At 37.7% G+C, this 19,650-nt stretch overlaps 1 protein-coding gene across 1 annotated transcript in view; it reads right to left on the reverse strand.

The window, feature by feature from the left end:
- Nucleotides 1-1,637: 1,637 nt before the first annotated feature.
- Nucleotides 1,638-19,650, reverse strand: part of LOC148310932 (uncharacterized) — a 144,589-nt gene continuing 126,576 nt past the window's right edge. The window contains exons 24-39 of the mRNA XM_088257563.1: nt 17,720-17,832; nt 16,511-16,630; nt 15,866-16,104; nt 15,129-15,313; nt 14,866-15,054; nt 14,117-14,279; nt 10,839-10,948; nt 9,639-9,752; nt 8,969-9,072; nt 8,397-8,508; nt 6,888-7,039; nt 5,600-5,773; nt 5,001-5,171; nt 3,568-3,729; nt 2,703-2,770; nt 1,638-2,402 (exon numbers count right to left, since the gene is read on the reverse strand). Of these exons, the coding sequence (XP_088113689.1) occupies nt 2,379-2,402; nt 2,703-2,770; nt 3,568-3,729; nt 5,001-5,171; nt 5,600-5,773; nt 6,888-7,039; nt 8,397-8,508; nt 8,969-9,072; nt 9,639-9,752; nt 10,839-10,948; nt 14,117-14,279; nt 14,866-15,054; nt 15,129-15,313; nt 15,866-16,104; nt 16,511-16,630; nt 17,720-17,832 (2,200 nt within the window). The 3' untranslated portion in view covers nt 1,638-2,378. The remainder of the gene's footprint in view (nt 2,403-2,702; nt 2,771-3,567; nt 3,730-5,000; nt 5,172-5,599; nt 5,774-6,887; nt 7,040-8,396; nt 8,509-8,968; nt 9,073-9,638; nt 9,753-10,838; nt 10,949-14,116; nt 14,280-14,865; nt 15,055-15,128; nt 15,314-15,865; nt 16,105-16,510; nt 16,631-17,719; nt 17,833-19,650) is intronic.

Here is a 19,650-nt window from a genome sequence, read left to right on the forward strand (position 1 = left end):
CATTTTTACTTTCACGTTTAGCTTTGCTGATAGATTTTAATTGAGTTAATTTTAAATTTAAATTTTACTAGGTAAATGTAACTATTTGCTTTATTCTATTGTAACTATCAAACTGTCAAATACATCGGAACATGTGTCACAATAGATTTTGAGAAATTTAAGAAATATTCGTATTTACCAAGTAAAATTTAAATTATAAATGTGTATTAAAGAAATAATTGAACTATTTCCGATTTTAGTATCATTGCTTTGCTTATGAATTATGGGACACCCATTAGTGCCATTTTCTCAAGTACCATATTTTTTGTTACACCGTTTATTGGATAAAAATACATGAATGCAATTTTTAAAAAAAAGGCAATAAATAAAAAAAATGCAATATTGTCTCTAAAAAATATTTTTAAAAAGAAAAAAAATCTGAAGAGTTTTATTTTTTTAAATAATTATTTTCATATATATTTTTTAATTATTTAACTATCTACAATATATATTTTATTTTAACATACAAGAGTACCAGCTCTTTTAAATTTAACATATATTTTTTTAATACTTACAATTTTCTTCTTTAAAAAAGAATAACATAATTTACGAATGTTTGATTTACAATATATGTATATATTTTTTTAACAAATATTTTGGAAACTAAATATTAATGAAAGAGAAATTATATAATGCATTAAAATAAATGCAAAACTTAGAACTATTACCTATTTACAAAGATATAAATATATTTATATATATATATATATATATATATATATATATATATATATATATATATATATATATATATATATATATATATATATATATATACATATAAAATTTAAAAAATATTGACAAAATTCACTGATGCAAATATGTATGTACTTCTTTTTTTGGTTCTTTTTATAAGTCTAGTTTTGATGCAATAGTCATTCCAAATACAATGTCCAAAATACAAAGTATTTATTCTGAATCTACTACATGGTTTTGTTGCCATATTGTGGATAAAAGCTTTGATTTATTTATTTTACTGGCAACACCAACATTGACAGTGCCTCGTAGGTCGAAATGGCTATCACAAGACACTTTCTCACGTAAAGAAGAAGAAAGAACATGTGTGCCGCGATGAAGCCATGCGTGATATCGTCGCAAGTCTCGCACACACGTCAGGCTTGCGAAACGCGTGCGAGCGTTTCATGTTCACTGCTTGGTTTGTAAGTACGCACATTTCTCATGGCAAGCGAAAATAAAAACTATGTATTGATTGACAGATACTATTCTGAAAGAAAATATAATGTGCATTTTATCAGTAAGAGATAATCGAGAAAATGCATAGTTAATTTTATTTTTTAATAACACAAATTTCAAATCACATTTTTCTATTTATCAGGGTACTAATAATAATAATTTTGATAATTTACATGGCGCCATTTTCGTAAGATATTACCTCAAGGGCGCTTATAAAGACTTGGATAAGATTAGGATGATGATGCTAATGATAGATGAAAAATATCGGGGTAGGCGCTGATAATGTATCCATATGGAACGCACACCACTGAATAAAAAGTACAGTGAGTAGAAAATAAGTGTCAATCGGTAGTTGTCAGCTTTCCGAAACGAATACAATACGTCGCCAACATGCTAAAATGCCGTTTTTTTTAAATGATGGAGGAAATCAGTGATAGAAACATGGATAGAACCTAAAAAGATAGATTTTCATATATTATATCGTGGGTGTACTGGCAAAAAACTTTAACTCAAAAATATGCAATTTTGACTTAATGATGCATATTATAAAGTTTTCAACGTTCTAGAAACTGGCCGAATACACTAAGTAGTTTAAAATGTCATATTTATGTGGTTTTAAAAGTAAATTAAACTTTTTAATAGCGGGTATTTTATTCAAGCTAAAAGCATTTAAATAACAGCGATTATTCAAACAGGGATTTTACAGTTAACGTTTATTGCCAGTATACTCACGATATTAATTTGGTATGAAAAAAATATCAGAAAGAAATATGACTCTATTTTTTGTCAGCGTATAATAATTGATTTTTTGCTACGCCAAATTGTTCAGAGATGTCACTTTTGCGTATAAAAAATACGCAAAAACCCATTTTGTACTGAAATGACATCCTAAAAAAACATTTTCCAATACAAGTCAAGGCGATGCCGCACAAAAAAGACATTGGTAGCATCAGACAATGATTTAATTGCCGATTTTCGTCTGCCGCAACGATTTTTGCCGAGCCGAGATGTCAGAAGAGTGTGTCTCAAAGCGCAGGAGAAGAAGAAGAAGAAGAAGACATCAGAAGAAGTGTTAGTAGCCGATGTGAAAATCATTTCCTTTCTTTTCACAATATTTAGTTTCCAAAATGTTCGGGGTGACGATTTCATCCGTTGCCGCTGTCTTTCTCCTGAAAAGAAGAAGAAAATGTGAGAAACCAGTTATTGGCAGTTTATATAATGATTTGAAAATTGGGTACCTTAAATTCTTGAGAGTGTCAGAAATGAAACGGCGTGATGGTAGTAGAAGTGGGTACTTTGAATTTTAGATTAAAATTTTTAGCAAAATTAAGCACCTTGAATTCTTGTTACAGATTATTTAGCTAAATTGGGTAATTTTTAATTTAAATTATTTTACAAAATAAGGTACCTTGAATTTTTAATAAACGGTAATGTAAAGTATGAATTACAGAATATGAATAGATACTCACGGCAGTGTTAGGGACTACTGCATTGTCACCGGCTGCTTGTTCCACATTAGCTTCGGAATGGTTGCAATCTAAAATCAAAAGGAAAAAAATCAATCACTAATTATGAGAAAAACGTTTTAAAAACTTTCAACACTTTTTACAACTTCACTCTCCTGTTCAAATGTTCAATGATGGGTATGATGCGAATGATGCACAGAGTACAAGGTGATCATTTAAGCCAGCCAGTGCCGGGTTGTAGGCTCATGAATGCCGAGACTTCCATATTCCTTGGTATAAAAATTATACACTTAATTCCAAAGGAGACACCTATACACATATATATATATTTATATATATATATATATATATATATATATATATATATATATATATATATATAAATATATATATATATATATATATATATATATATATATATATATATATATATATATATATATATATATATATATATATATATATATATATATATATATATATATATATATATACATATATATATATATATATATATATATATATATATATATATATATATATATATATATATATTCATAAATAGAAACAGTAAAAGACAGTAAGTCAATGGGGTATAATCAAAGAGAACCGCATGCGGTTCGCGAGCCAGGGTTAAGGATCGCTGACATGGGAAATTCAATTTTATAAATCCGTTGTTTTTCTGAGTGGTAAAAAGATTATGGGACAAGTATGGTGAGGATGGGTAAGTACTCATTCAATGCAGGTATGTCTATGGTATTTTTAACCTGACCTGGTTCAAACCCCATACGCCTTCATTTGATAGTTGGTGCGACCATACGTCCACCTAGGGAGAGAACATGGAGAGACGACTGTTTTCATTAGGTACCTTTGTGCAGCTGATGCAGAAGATGTATCCTGTTGTCAGCCTGCTGCAGCTTCCCGCGCAGCATTTCCCTCTCCTTCTCGAGGTCTGGAAGCCGGTTGAGGAGCTCCGTCAGGATGTTCCGGAGACCAGCCCCGGAACCCTTCACCAGCCCTGCGTCGGCTTCTGCACAGTGACAAGATCAACTTGACGCTTTTCTCTCATCTTTTTGTATACATTTTTACATATTTCAGCCAAGTTGACATTTTCAACTGTGGCAAGTTTATGTTGATAAGTCGAATGGTGAGCATATTGTCTTCTCAAGATCATTAAACTATATTTCCCTGCATTGTATGTAAAAGGTCTGTTAAAAAGAAAGGTTGAATTTTGAATTGAACACATATCGCTCACTGCTTTCAGGTACGTCATAAATAAAAAAAAACTTGATTTTTCAGGAGAACGTTTTTAAAGTTTAAAAATATAATAGAATGTATTATAAATAAATATCAAGCCACTTATTGAACTTTTTACTGTGCAACAGATCTTTTAAGGTAATACTAAATGTTTTTTCTCCATTTGAAAAATATTTGGTATATTTAAAAAAATAATTAAACAATAAGTTTTCTTCGAAATGCAAAAACAACACTTTTTGCCCTATAGTGGGTAAATATTAAATTAAAATATGCCTCTTTTGCTGGGTTATAGTACATTTTCTGGGCAATCTGAAAACATGAACAACTGAAAATTGTCAATTTTTGATGTATGATGTTGTTGAAAGGAATGAGCGATATGTATAATATTCATATGAATATTTGTATACATACATGTATGAGTGTAGTAAAATAACCTGATATGTTTTGAGTGTGTCCAAATACTTGTTCACAAATCTGAGTTTTCTCCATTTAGGAGTTTTTAAAAAATATTTGAAGTTCCATTTTTGTGAAAAAAACTCAAGCATTAAGTGGTTAATGTAAAAACATCTAGTTTTGAGAACTACAATGATCTCATCAGTAGGTGAAAATAAAGTTTGTATTTTCACTTGCTGACAAGACCATCCGTAGTTCTCAAAACAAACTGTGTTAACATTAACACTATAGTTATCAAAACTAGTCATGTTTACATTAACACAGTAGTTTTCAAAACTAGTCATGTTTACGTTAAAACAAGTTCTCAAAAGCAGTCATATTAACATTTACACTGTTACAAAACTAGTCTGTTTACATTTACAAACTCAAATTTTGTGCAAAATGAATGAAAAGTGAAATTTCATTCAAACACCGCATGAATGAAAATGATGCGGAATCCATAGAAACACGTGTCACAATAGATATTAAGAAATAATGGTATTCACCAAGTAAAACTTAAATTAAAAATGGATGGATTTTACCACAAAGTGAGTGCCGAATCATTTAATGAAAAAAGTAATTATGATAGATCTTCCGGGATATCTTCCATACCGTTGTTCCAGGGATCCGTGCTGCTCTCCCCGACCTCCTCCAGCAGCACGATGCTGTCCATCTGTCTCTCCTTCTCGCCGCCGCCGAGACTGGCGCACGCATCGCACAGGCCCGCGGGGCACGCGGGGGACACGCGCAGCGCGCGCATTAGCACCTCCGTCAGCTTGTTCACTGCAATATTTTCATTCATTTCATTCGAACCCTTATCCGCACCCCGATGGTGCATAGGGCACTGCATCATATAAACGCAGTGTTATCTATCGTTGACACATGAAGGAAAGGTGATCAGCCCTCCGCTTCTGGTACCAGTCCAAGGTAATATTGAATAAATTTAAGAGTGAAAAAATCACTTGTATTTATTTGACCCCCCCTGGGAATCGAACCCGGGACCTCCAGTACGGTAGCCGAGCGTGCCGACCATTACACTACAGAGGCGGACATAGTCGACGGACAAGGCTGATCAATTAAGCCAGCCCAATGCCAGGTCATAAGCCCCAGGATGCTACGTTTCCTCTCGTATAAAAATGATAGACGCTTCATCTCCAGTTGAGACACCTAAAATGAAAAAGAAAGCACTTTGTGAAAGCAAAATGGTTTACCGTGATCATGGGCGGATAGTAGCAGTTGTTCGACGTTGTCGGAAGTCGGCTTGGCTTCCACGAGGATGTCGGTGGCGTTCCTCACGAGGGCGCTGCTCCCAGAGACTTCCTTGGCTGCTTCTACGGCTTCCATCATGGCGAGGGCCACCTTCTCCTCAGCCCTCCTCAGACGTTCTGCGGAGGAAAATGAACCGATAAGAGAAATGGACTATGTCGGGACGGATAGGGATTTTGACAGATACCGGATATAATGTATGAATTTGGCAGACATTGACAAAATCACAAGACAAGATTGAAGATTTCAAATAAGTCCATTATTACATTTCGACATCTCAACATAGATAAAGAAGAATATGAAAGCCTGGGTTTAATAACAGGACTTACGACCTGTCATAGTCTGGTTTGACTCATCATTATATACATGTGTAACATTCACCATTCTATTTTTATTTAATTTTTTTTTGTTTTTTTTTTGACATCTCATCAATGAGAGGAAGTGCCCTTACATTAACAAAAACACTGCTACACGCCGCCATAAAAATAGCTGATCCCGAAACCAATAGCTATAAGTTGTGACAACCACTATGACTTCTTCACACTCGTAATTTATATTCTTCTTCTTCTTGTTTTTGTAGATCCTAGGGATCTGTTTGTGCCTCCGCATGTCGCTCTTGGGATGTCAACTCCCAGCTGTCTTTCCATCTTTTCGGAGGTCTGGCTGGGGGTCTGCGTCCTTCAGGGTTGCCTTGGAGGGCGATACGTGGAAGTCTGTCTTCTGACATTCTGTTTATATGTTCCTTCCAGTATCGCCTTCGTTGTCGTCCCCACCTCACGATATCCTCCGCCTTACACATGCTCCGGATGTCGGTATTTCTTACTCGGTCTCGCAATGTGTTTCCGGTTACGGATCGGAGAGTCTTCATCTCGGAGGATCGAAGTCGAGATTTTGCTCTGGAAGTATCTGCTCTTGCCTCAATCCCATAAGTGGCTATTGGTCGAACACATGTTTTGTATATTTTCATTTTACTTTCTATTCTCATCTGTTTGTTCCTCCACACCGAATTTCTGAGGAATCTTGATATAATTGCAGCCTTGTTTATTTGTTTCTGAGTATCACCATACAGATCATATAAATCACCGTGGCTTCCGAGTATCACCATATAGATCACCGAGCGTAATTTATATTAATAATATTATATATACGCCTTAAATGTTAGTTTGTCATGTATTAATTATTGAATAAATTGAATTGAATTGAAGAGGTAGGTTTGGAACGGGGTGTTGTTACCTTGCGGAGTGACGGTCAGGGTGGCCACCAGCGTGAGGGGCGGCTGCGTGATGGTCAGGATGGCTGGCTCCAGGAGGCAGCTGGCCGGGTCCTGGGACGATGCGGAGGATATGCCGGCCTCTTCTTCGCTCACCACGCTGGCCAGAGCTCCGCTGGAAGTGAGCAAATGCAATCGGAATGATGAAAAATTATGCATATTCAGTATATTATTTATTGATTCGGCATTAACTTTGTGGAATGACATGATTATTTTATTAAAATTAAACACTTGAATATACCACATTAATGAGTTTTATTTATATTTACGACTAGTTTCGAAAATGACAGATGTTTTCATCTTCTGGTACAAATTAAAACTAATTTGTACCAGAAGATGAAAACATCTGTCGTTTTCGAAACAAGTCGTAAATATAAATAAAACTCATTAAAGTGGTATGTATATTCAAGTGTTTAATTTTAATAAAATGCATATTCAGTGTAAATATGTGAATAACAGTGTAAATACTGTGTAAAAAAGAGAATAACAGTGTAAATACTATGTAAAAAAAACAGATTAACATTGTAAATATGTACTGTGTAAAAAAGAGAATGACAGTGTAAGTACTGTGTGAAATAGTGGAAAATGATGTTAACATATTGTGAATCAGTAAAAACAATGTAACCACGGCATGAAACAATGAAAAATGATGTTCCCATATTGTGATTCAGAAAAAAACAGTGTAACCATGGTGTCAAAATGTGAAAAATGATGTAACCATGGTATGAAAAAGTAAAAAATGATGTAACCATATTGTGATTCAATGAAAAACAATGTAACTACTGTGTGAAAAAAGAAAAATTGATGTAACCATATTGTGATTCAGTGAAAAACAGTGTGAACACGGTGTGAATCAGTGAAAACAATGTACCGTAGAATTACTTGAACTTTGATGTGTTACTTGAGCCCAGTACAAAAAAGAGATTTAAATCTGTATTTGGTCTCTGATAATAAACGTATCGTGACAATAAGTGTCACCTGTCAGGGAAACAATGAATCATGTCGATGCGTTCATTATTGTAGACCAAATACAGATGTAAATTTTTTTTTTGTACTGGGCTCAAGTAACACATCAAAGTTCAAGTAGCCCCGTTCTACGGTACCATGTAAGAACATTGAACAATAACATAAATTAACTTAAAATGTAAAACAGTTAGAGAAAGATAAAAAAAAAATTGTTTCTAAAATGTATGCAAAATGTTACGTATAGATGGGTTCAATAAAGTCAAGTGTGTGTTTTGGAAGATAGATTGATACCACATGATCAAACAAAGAATAATCTATGAAAAAAAAAATTTCAAAAGATTTTTTCTGTTGTGAGTAGCTTCGATATCTCTCCAGATCATCCGTAGGTACGGCAAGTCCCGCGCTTTGATCGGCATTGATGCAAACATTCTGAATTCACACACCTCAGACTGCACCGTCCACAATTCAAAATGAGTAGTTCCGGGACAAGAACGAGCGTTACTCACTTGACTTGGTTACCGTCGTCCTCATTCTCGGGCGGCTTGGGCGGGGCGGGCTCTTCCTCATTGGCCGGCTCCGGGATCGGAGTTCCATTGGGAACGCTCTCCGCAGTGGCCGCTATGAAAAACAAAAAAAATCAACATTAAATGAGTATTAGAACCGAAAAATTGGCTGATGGGTCAGGGCGTTTGTCCACTACACAGAATTACACAGAATTTCCCGTCCGGCGCGTCAGTAAGCGTTTTAAAACGACGATTGGCTTGGATTGGCTTGTGCGTTGGGCGTAAAATGGGAATAAAAAAATGGGTCATATGGGTTATTGTTGACAGTGTCATTACGACGACGTCACACAAACTTTGTTTAAAGTAACAATTCATGGGTAAAACAGAAAAATAGTGTCCGAATACAAACCACAGATGGCAGTACAAGTGCCATTTTAGAAATAAATGTCTCAGGGCTTTAGGTATGGACGCCAGCGTTCACATATGCCCATACTCCTTTGAGGAGGGTTTTGTTTAGACGGCCACGTATGGCCATATTTCCGGAAAAGGTTGAAAGTGTTAAAGTTGATGCATACCTGCAGGGGTTGGTGAAGGGGGAATGGGCTGTGTCCCCTCGTAGTCTGCTATTCCGGGTTTTGGTTCCAGAGCCCTGGCAGCTTCGTACAGGTGCTTGGTCCATCTGGATCAAGCCAAATTTTAACATTATTACATAAAATAATGAAAAAATTCAGTTATCTCTTTGTATATCGTAGTCATACAGGAGAAAGTGACCAGGTGCATTGTTTTACAAAAAAGTGATTATCGACTATTTGATATCTTACTAGCTTAATATTGCCCTGAAAAAATTCCAAAGGATTTTAAACTTGGAAGTATAATATATGTATTGACTTGTTAAAAATGACTAACTAAACTAACTAAATAAATATAAGTAAAATAAATATAAGTGATTTTTTCACTGTAATATTTATTCAATATTACCATGGACTGGTACCTGAAGCGGAGGGCTGATCACCTTTCCTTCATGTGTAAACGATTAAGATAACACTGCATTAATATGACACAGTGCCCTATGCACCATTGGGGTGCGGATAAGGGTTTTATTATTATTAAACTAACTAAAGTTAAAAATATGCCTCTTTTGCTGGGATATAGTACATTTTCTGGGCATTCCGAAAACATGCACCACTGAAAAACTACGATTTTTGATTTATGACGTTCTTGAAAGGAGTGAGCGATATGACTTACAAGTTGTATTCCGTGGTCGAGGACGTAGACAGCTCGTACATCTGGGAGCCGTTGATGTTCACCAGGAAGAACCCATTCTCAACGGCAGCATTCGGCCGGAAGAAGACTGCACTCCTTTTGAAACAAATAAAAAAAAACAAATCAATTTTAACATAACACATTCGCGTCGGGTACAAATTGTTTAAACACATTGTTTGCGGTAAACGCCTCAAAGCGTATTTTACATACCAATGGTAGAGAGCGGGAGATGCTTATAAGCGTTCTATATAGTGAACTGCAGCCATCTCAGGATGCCTGAAAAATGCAATATGGAAAAACCCTGAGATGAAGATCGGCAGCAAAATCAAGATCTACAAAACTTGTGTCCGACCCATCATGACGTATGGAATCCAAAGTAGAGCAGACACCGTTGCCACAAAAAAGGCGCTTACAGTGCTAGAAATGAAGACTCTAAGAAGCATATCAGGCAAGAGTCTTCGAGATATAATAAGAAATGCCAGGATCAGGGAAATATGCGAGATGGAAGATGTCGTTAGGTGGGGAAGGCAACGAAGGAGACAATGGTATGCGGACATGAGGAGAATGGAACCATCCAGACTCCCCCACATCGCACTGTACGGCGTACCCCATAGTAGAGGGCTCCCGGGCAGACCACCAAAGAGATGGGTCGATAGCTGGGAATCAACATTGCAGGAGGCTAACCCCTCTTAAAAACAGGCCGCAAGGTCAACAATAAGAAGAAGAAGATAGGAATTGGCTGTGTGGTTACTTGTGATTAGTGTACTGAGAGTCGGGCAGCAAACTAAGAATAACTAGGGTCGGGGTTGATGACAAAACCACCCGAAAACAATGTATCAAAATTACTAATATGGGTCAGTTTTACACGTCTGAAAAAAATGCTTTTAATAATCGCCATAAATTCTAAACTTTCATTAGGAATTTTACGACGAAAATTTCGGAGATATTTTTTTAAAACCTGAGGAGGTTCTCGATCTGCGTTCTTAATTTTTATTCTCACACTCTGTTTTAGAATAATAATGAAAACAAAAATTAAATGAATACATTTCTTTACACGCACACACATACGCACGCACATTCACAAACATAATGAAAGCACGCATCCATCAATGTATGAAGTGATGAAAAGCAAAATGTTTAAATAAAATTCATAAAAAAAAAGAAAGTTAGGTGGCAGCGTACCATTGTATGACCGGACTGAGGGGCTGGTGCGTGGTTTGCGGTATCGGCCTCAGGATGTACCTCTCTCCGTCCGTGTGCAGCAGCACGAGGCACTCCTTCAGCAACAGTGCCTGCAGACAATCCAAAACATCAGTATCCAAGCTTCCCTGACGATTCCGGAAGCTTCCGCAAGATTTCCAGGTCCAGTAGAGAAACTCCTTGCTCCCGTTTAGACCCCACAAGTCGCTCACTCCTTTCAAGAACGTCATAAATAAAAAATTGTCATTTTTCAGTTGTGCATGTTTTTGGAATGCCCAGAAAATGTACTATATCCCAGCAAAAGAAGCATATTTTTAACTTAATATTTACCCGCTACAGGGCAGAAAGTGTTGTTTTTGCATTTTGAAGAAAAGGTTGTTAAATTAAAAAAAAAAAAAAAGTAGTTATTTTTCAAATGGAGAAAAAACCTTCAGGTTTAACCTAAAAAGATCTGTTGCACAGTAAAAAGTTCAATAAGTGGCTTGATATTTAGTTTTAATAAATTGTATTATATTTTTAAACTTGAAAAACGTTCTCCTGAAAAATCAAGGTTTTTTTATTTATGACGTTCTTGAAAGGAGTGAGCGAAGTGTGTTTTTCATGCAATAAGTATATAAGTAAACACTAATGCCCAATATTTTGAGTGTGTCCAAATACTTCACAAATCTGGGTTTCTTCGCTTAGGAGTTATTTTTACATTTTTGACATCTCAACAAAGATGAAGAAGAATAAAGATATAAGAAGAATAATTAATATGTAAGATATAGGTCTGGGAATTCACACAGCTTACGACCTGTCAAAGGCTGGATAAAGACAAGAGCGGTGTGGCATTTCTATTCTCTCTGCCCACCCCTGCGGTGAAGCGGTGTGATGGTAAGAAATTTTTATATTCACTAATGTTTTTATTGCAGAATTTTAAGAGACCGGTCATCTGCATATAGCGGATATGTTTAAATTCCAAAAAAGTGACTGCTATGGTGCCAGAAAAAGTGTCTCCTAAAGAGTCTGAAAAAGCGGAGAGTTTTTTGTTGATATTATTCAATATTGCTTCTAATTGCTGTTATTGTTGCAGCCCATTTTGAAACCAGTCCCTGACATATCATTCACTCCTTTCAAGAACGTCATATATCAAAAATCGTCAAATTTCAGTTGTGCATGTTTTCTAAATGCCCAGAAAATGTACTACAGTATCTACTCAATGAATTAGGGCCACCCATTATTTTTTAGAATACTCTGAAATCTTTTGGATTATTATATTTATTTTACATAAATACTTTAAGTTTTCTATTGACATCTAATATCATGTATATTACCTTCAATAATATGTAAAATATACCTGGATTATTTAAGCCTTTACAAAATTTCAAACCCTTTTTCTGAGAAAGGTCCCTAATTAGCACAGGTAGACAGATAGTTGAATGTTCGAAAAATAGTCCTATCTCATTTATTAGTGAAGTTTCTTGAGTTCTGGTTGTTGTTTTGTTCAGAGAGGTTATATAATTATCGTGTCTTGTGAAAAAAACTTAATTTTTAATTTTAGTTCATAAAGTATAATTTTTTTTTGTAAACACAAGTGTTTTTTTTGAAAAGGACAAAATGGGAAAAAGTAAAGACATTTCTGAGGAAAAAAAGTCTAGTGTTATAATGCTACTAAAATTAGAAATACTATCTAATAGAGAAATTTCAAAAAAAGTAAACGTTTCTCGTCAAACAGTGGACAGAATATCAAAATCCATAAAAAATCAGTCACCCGCCACCAGCAATCGGCGAAAGAACTGTTGTAGGATTAGAAAAACAACACCGAGGACTGATCGAAAAATCGTTCAAAGTGCCTTAGAAAACCGTAGTGCATCAGCAAAAACATTAAAAATCAAATTGGAAGAAGAGGGTATAAATATATCGGTATCAACACTGAGGCGACGTCTTTACGAAGTAAATCTGAAATGCAGGCGCCCTGTAAAAGTACCAAAATTGACACCACGAATGAAAGCGGATCGATTAAAATGGTCCAGGCTACATCGAAATTACTCGGTAGATGATTGGAAAAAGGTATTTATTTAAATTGAATTTTCAACATATCATTTTAGTAAATAAACTTATATATTTGAATTAAACTTAAATTTTCATTATTTTTCAGGTCATCTTTAGTGATGAGTGCCGGTTAGAAGCCGTGACAGAGAGCCGTCGATTTGTCAGGAGAACACCAATGGAACGTTACAATGAGGCCTGTGTGGTAAAAGTTATCAAACACCCCCCTGCAACAATGATATGGTCATGTATTATTAACAATTTACCTGGGCCGTTGTTTTTCGTGGAAGGAACAATGAACCAAAATTCCTATAAGCAGGTCCTCGAACGAATTTTATTGCCCTTCTACCATACACTCGACCCAACAGAAGGTCCATACACCTTCATGCAGGATGGGGCACCTTGCCACCGGGCTAAATCAATAATAAAATTTTTGTCTAACAAAAATCTGCCTTTGCCCCCTGGCCTGGAAATTCTCCGGACCTTTATCCTATAGAAAACGTATGGAGCATGTTATAAAATAAGGTATACTCATTTCCAAATCCGACAGTAGACTGTCTAAAAAAAATATTCAAAAAATTTGGTCAGAAGACGAAGAAACAAAAAACATGATAAAACAGTGCATTTTAAGTATGCCAAAAAGAATTGAGGCAGTTATTTCTGCCAAAGGTGGAAATACTAAATACTAACTATATTTATATGAAAATATATGCATAATTTAAGCGTAATAAAGTGTTCATGTGTAAATAAAATTCAATGTTGTTTTATTCAAGGTTTTCTCTGAGTTATTCCTGTTTGAATTGAGAAATTGCGCGAAATTCTGCGTGGCCCTAATTCATTGAGTAGATACTGTATATCCCAGCAAAAGGGGCATATTTTCAACTCGATATTTACCCGCTACAGGGCAGAAAGTGTTGTTTTTGCATTTTGAAGAAAAGGTATTGTTTAATTATTTAAAAAAAATATACTTAATATTTTTCAAATTGAGAAAAAACCTTCAGGTTTTACCTAAAAAGATCTGTTGCACAGTAAAAAGTTTAACAAGTGACATTTATTTTTAATACATTTAATTATATTCTTAAACTTTAAAAACGATCTCCTGAAAAATCAAGTTTCTTGATATGTGTCGTTGTTGAAAGGAGTGAGCGATATAACAGTCATGTTTACATTCCAAAAAGTGACTGCTACGGGGTCCGAAAAAGCGACGGCTATATGCGAATGGAGATCCTTACCAACACGTTGACTCTCTTGTTAGAGTCCTGGCGTATGCTGAGGGACCCCTCCAACACGAGGCTGTGCTGAGAGAGATCTAGGTGGCGCTTTTCATTGCTAACATCGCTGGTCTTTGCGCCTCCTGCCCAGCGGTTCTCCAGCTTTGATTGGATGGATTTCAACCTGGAAAATATAATCAAATAAATAAATAAGCAAATCGCGGAAGCACATGTTAGGTTAAAGACGCAAACAGAGCGTCGTGGCTTAGTTGGGAAGGTGGTCCACTGTGAAGCCTACCTCAAGACCGCTTCACTGTGATGGAAAGGAGTATGTGCAAATGATTTAGCAAACAAATAAATTTTTAGTTTTTTTCTAAAGATCGTTTCACTCTCACTGTTTGTAACTACTGGTGGAAGAGAATTCCACGCCATCAGTTCCGCAACATCAAAGGCACGCTTGCCAATTTTAGTGGGCTGGTAAGATCGCTTTACCCATAGCAGTTGTGGTAGCCGATTAAAGTGTGAGACGTCTATCAACCAATTCGTCTTTTAGATAGTCTGAAGCCATATTATGCATTGATTTAGACACACGCAGACAAAGTTTATATTCTACCCTTTCGGGAAAGCGTGACCAGTTCAGTTGGTGAAGTAGTGGGGTGATGTGACTGAATTTAGATACTGCAAAAATCAGTCGTTCAACACCCATTTTTTGAGTTTGAAGCTATCCAAGTGCTAGAATAGAATAGAATAATAATAGAAAAGAATATCACCTGTGCTCATTCTCCGTGGTCTGTATGGCCGTGTTGACAGTGTTGAGGACTTCTTTGGTCAGCTTGAGGGCGTGGGAGATCTTGGCGAAGTCCTCCAGATTGGCAGCGCCCTCGGTCTCCGAGTTCACATCGTCTAGCGCGTGCGAGGTCTTCATGATGCCCTCCAGGAGCAGCTGGTACTTGGTCAACCTGAGGAGAGATCATCATGTGTCACCTCAAGGTACAAGAATTGCCAATAAGGGAATGATTGGATGGTGTGTTACCTCTGCCAGACGAAGGCCAGCAGCCCGGCCAGGGTGAGCCGTGCGCACAGGGGGTCCTGCTCCGCCTTGATCAGGAAGGCGTTGAGCTCCTTGTTGCGCTTCCTGCGCTCCTTCAGGGCGTCCAGGGCGAGCCCCTGCCCCCCGCAGAAGCGCGCCAGCGCAGCCGCATATCTGCTCTCCCCCAACTGGAACACAAACACGCTCAATATATCGTTGACAATCCCAAGATGCTGACTGTAAAGAACGTGGGTAGGTTCTCGCACAGTCTTGCAAGTGGATTCTGGATTTGTTTCCCCTAGAAATCAGCCTGTTTTGTCCGTCTCCATGGTGTAATGGTTAGCGCATTTGGCTACTATGCTGTTGGACCCGGGTTTGATTCATGTTGTACATATATTTTTACGAAAATGTTGTACATATATTTTTACATATTTTAGCCAAGTTAACATTTTCAACTGCGGCAAATGTGTGTTGAAAACTCGTATGGTGAGCATATTTAATTACTCGGTAGATGTTGGTGGATGGTTAGTTGATTATGAATCAGCCTACAGATGGTCGGTTAGGTTGGGTTAGGTTAGTAGTGGTGTTCACTATGGAGATGAGCGCTTCGGACAGCGGGCTGGTGTCACTCTGTAGTCGGAGTAGTAGTAGTAGTGGCAGTATGAATAAGTCAACTAGTTACGAATCGGCCTACAGATGGTGGATGGTCGGTTAGGCTAGGTTAGGTTGGGAGTGCTCACCATGGAGATGAGAGCATCCGCCAGCGGGCCGGTGGGCACGCGCGCGCGCGCCTGGCGCAGCGCCTGCAGTTCCTCGGCCAGCCGGCGGTGGCGCTGCAGCACGTCGGGCAGGTTGGGCAGCAGGTTGCGCACGTCTGCCGGCGGCAGCAGCGTGCTGCCCGAGCGCAGCAGCGGCCGGTGGTACACACGCCGCAGGACGCGCAGCCAGCGCACGTGCGACGACTCGGACCAGATCAGCTCTGCAACGCAACACCACATGATACTACACTCCTTATCAAGTGTGAGAGAGAGAAAGGAGAGTGGATCAGAACACAAAGTCTTTTTATTTCTTGAAATAATACATCAATATGATCCACAAAGTTAATGCTTTCAATATTCAAAACATAATATAAGTTTAGCGTAAAACCTGTTAATCTTAAGTTAAATAGCAAAACAAAATTCTTTTGTCAAAAAATAAACACGGATTCCCAAGTAAGTTGAGCATTTATTCTTTTCATGATTCATATAATAATCACTTGCAACCTCTGAGGAGATAGGAACGCGTGGACCCGTGATCAAGTACCAACGGGCCACCAACGCTTCCACAGGAAGATAAGGACAGAGTGAGGGATAGAGAGAGGGACACACACAAAAGCTTCTCCCTACCGTGTATGAGATCCTGTCGCTTCCTCGCTCCCCCGGACATGGAAGCCAGCACCTCCGGAGGCGCCCTCGCCGACCAGGGGCCGCCGCCGTCTTCCTCTTCCGACCAATCAGACTGGGAACCTGAAAATTCATTTGACCATTTTAACCGAAGAGCGTTGAAAAGTGATACATCGGACAGACGGGCATCCATAGTTCTGCGGCGGGCACCACGGGACATGAAGACAGGAATAGGCCTAAATCAGAAAAGATGGGCAGACGACATTGTCCGATTTGTAGTAAGTGGATCAAAAAAGCCCAATAGAGAGAAGTCTGGAAGGAATGCATCATTCTCATGATGTGTTATTATTGGCTAGTAAATTAATATGAAAAATCACAAGACTATCGGTAACATTCTTATTGAAATCTGTAGGATACTAAGGGAGATATGAAGGTTTAAACTTTAAAGACGAATTTTGCAAAAGAAAATGATGAATGAAAATATTGATTATATCTAAATAAACACTTGCAAGAACTGGTGCTGAGAAGCCACCAATGGGACCTGAGTCCATATGCGGACTGACACTTAAGTTTAGTCTGAAAAACTGGGCCATGGACAAGAGCCAAGAGATCTGGTCCAACAGCTCAGGGATGAAACACGCAAAGGAACTGATCACAGGGTATTCGCGGAAATTCTCGACAGAAGCTCTAAAGCTTAGCAAAAAACAAATAAGGATCCTAACCAGGACCTTGACAGGACACTGCAGACTGAGGAAACACATGACAAAAATTGGACTTCATGACTCCCCAGTATGCAGATTTTGTATGGAGGATAACGAAACGCCAATCCACGTTCTCTATAATTGTGACAAACTCGCTCGCAAACGAAGTCACATCCTTGGAGGACCTCTACTGGACTCCGAGAAGGTGAAGCTCCTACCACCAAGACAGGTCGTGAGTTACATGACTCTTGTAGGTCTTGGCAGTAAGCTGTAATACAGAGGGAGGTCACAATAGAGCTAATATGGTCGCGGTGGCATAAGGGATGAAAAATCCCTTGACCTCAAAAAAAATAAAAAATAAAAAATAAACACTAAACGAGTCTTACCAAATCATTTATAGGTTAAGTATGTTAAATAAGATATTCCTCCTGAGTGATAATACCCTATTAGAAGAGGCCTACACCCGGCAGTGGAGAGACAGCTGACGAAGAAGAATAGGATGAAGTCTTACCATGATTTTCCGGCTGTGCGCTGTCGTTGCTTTTGGAGGACAGTGAAGAGTTGCTGGAGCCTCCTGAAGGAGCGCCAGGACCGCTCGCGGCGCCAGCCAAGACCTCTGCATCACTGGAGGAGAAAGAAAAAATCAAATTATAGTAAATATTCTGAAAGCGCAAATTTGATCCGAAATCAAGCTAATTTTTAGATCTTTTTAATTCCTTTTACTTCCTTCCTCATACACACACACACTCCAACTATATTTTAATTATTTTAATTTAATTTATTTTTTACCATTTGATGTTTTTGATCGTAACATTAATGTGGAATTGTGTAATTGGCTTTTTTTATTACTAATGTAACTATTTTTTTTATTATATTCATTCAAACCCTTATCCACACCCAATGGTACACAGGGCACTGCATCACATAAACGCAGTGTTATCTTGATCATTAACACATGAAGGAAAGGTCAGCCCTCCGCTTCACGTACCAGTCCAGGGTCATATGAAATAAATATTAGAGTGAAAAAATCACTTAAATTTATTTGACCACATTTATTTGGAAATCGATCCCAGGGGGGGTCAAATAAATAAAAGTGATTTTTTTCAATGTAATATTTATTCAATATTACCCTGGACTGGTACCTGAAGCGGAGGGCTGATCACCTTTCCTTCATGTGTTAACTATCAAGATAACACTGCGGTCACATGATGCAGTGCCCTACGCACCATTGTGGTGCGGATAAGAGTTTGAAGAAATTCTTAACTCAAATAACTTGGCTAAATTAGGTACTATGAATTCTTACTTCAAATTATTAAGCAAAATTAGATACCTTGAATTCTTAATTAAAAATTTTAAGCAAAATGAGGTACTGTGAATTCTTAGTTCACATTATTACACATACACATATGAAATAAAAAGGGTTAAGCATACAATATATTTTGGTTGGTCATCATCTTCAAAACCACAGAGAATCAAGTGAAAATGAGAGTTGACGGTGTGATCTGTCCATAAAAGCATCCACATCATATGGTTCTGCATGGACCATTCTATCATTTTTTAACTCAGATTAGTCTTTATTTTCACATCAAATTGTCACGTGGACCTCTGCGGTTTCGAATCGTGATCAACTCGTCAAATTTAACCTTTCAGAGCACGTTCGTCGGGTGATCTCTGGCGGTTGTGTACCAGCTGGAAGCGACACGTTCCTGAACACTTTGGGCGAGGATTCGCACATCTCGCTACACCGGTCGAACTACACTTTAGTCCAGCAACACTCCGTTTTAGGCGATTGATTAAATGATTGTAAAAGAATACGCATCACAAGGGCACTAAACCAGGGAAATATAAGTAGAAAGATAAACTAACTAACTAACTAACCATCACGCCGCTTCCCCGCAGGGGTAGGCAGAGAGAATCGAACGCCACACCACTCTGTCCTTGCAAACATTCTTTGCCTCTTCTACATTCATGCATTTCCTCATACATACCCGACGATTATTACGACTCCTGACCCGGCCGCTTTCAAGTATTTGACATACCTGATTGTGCCAAGTTTTCCTCGGTCGCCCTCTGCTTGTTTTTCCAACTACATTCGCCTCATAAATTTGTTTAACCGTTCTTTCTTCACTCATACGCTCCACATGTCCAAACCATCTCAACACACCTTTCTTAATTTTATCGATGATGCTTATCTCAGCCTTACATTCTTTCCTTATTTCATCATTCGAACATCTATCAAACATCGTTTCGCCACACATTCGTCTGAGGGATCGCATTTCGACTGCGTTCAGTCTGCTTTCATCCTTCTTTTGCCAACTCCATGCTTCGCTTACATACATAAGGGTTGGAACCAGAACTTCATTGTGTACTGCCAGTTTAGCTTCCGCTGATAGATTTTTACTTGCTAAAACTGATTTTAGTGCACCATTCACTCTGTTCCCA

This window comes from Brachycentrus maculatus, unplaced genomic scaffold, assembly GCF_059751285.1.
Source record: "Brachycentrus maculatus isolate JH-2025_06_01 unplaced genomic scaffold, ASM5975128v1 h1tg000084l, whole genome shotgun sequence".
In the NCBI taxonomy this organism is placed as follows: domain Eukaryota; kingdom Metazoa; phylum Arthropoda; class Insecta; order Trichoptera; family Brachycentridae; genus Brachycentrus; species Brachycentrus maculatus.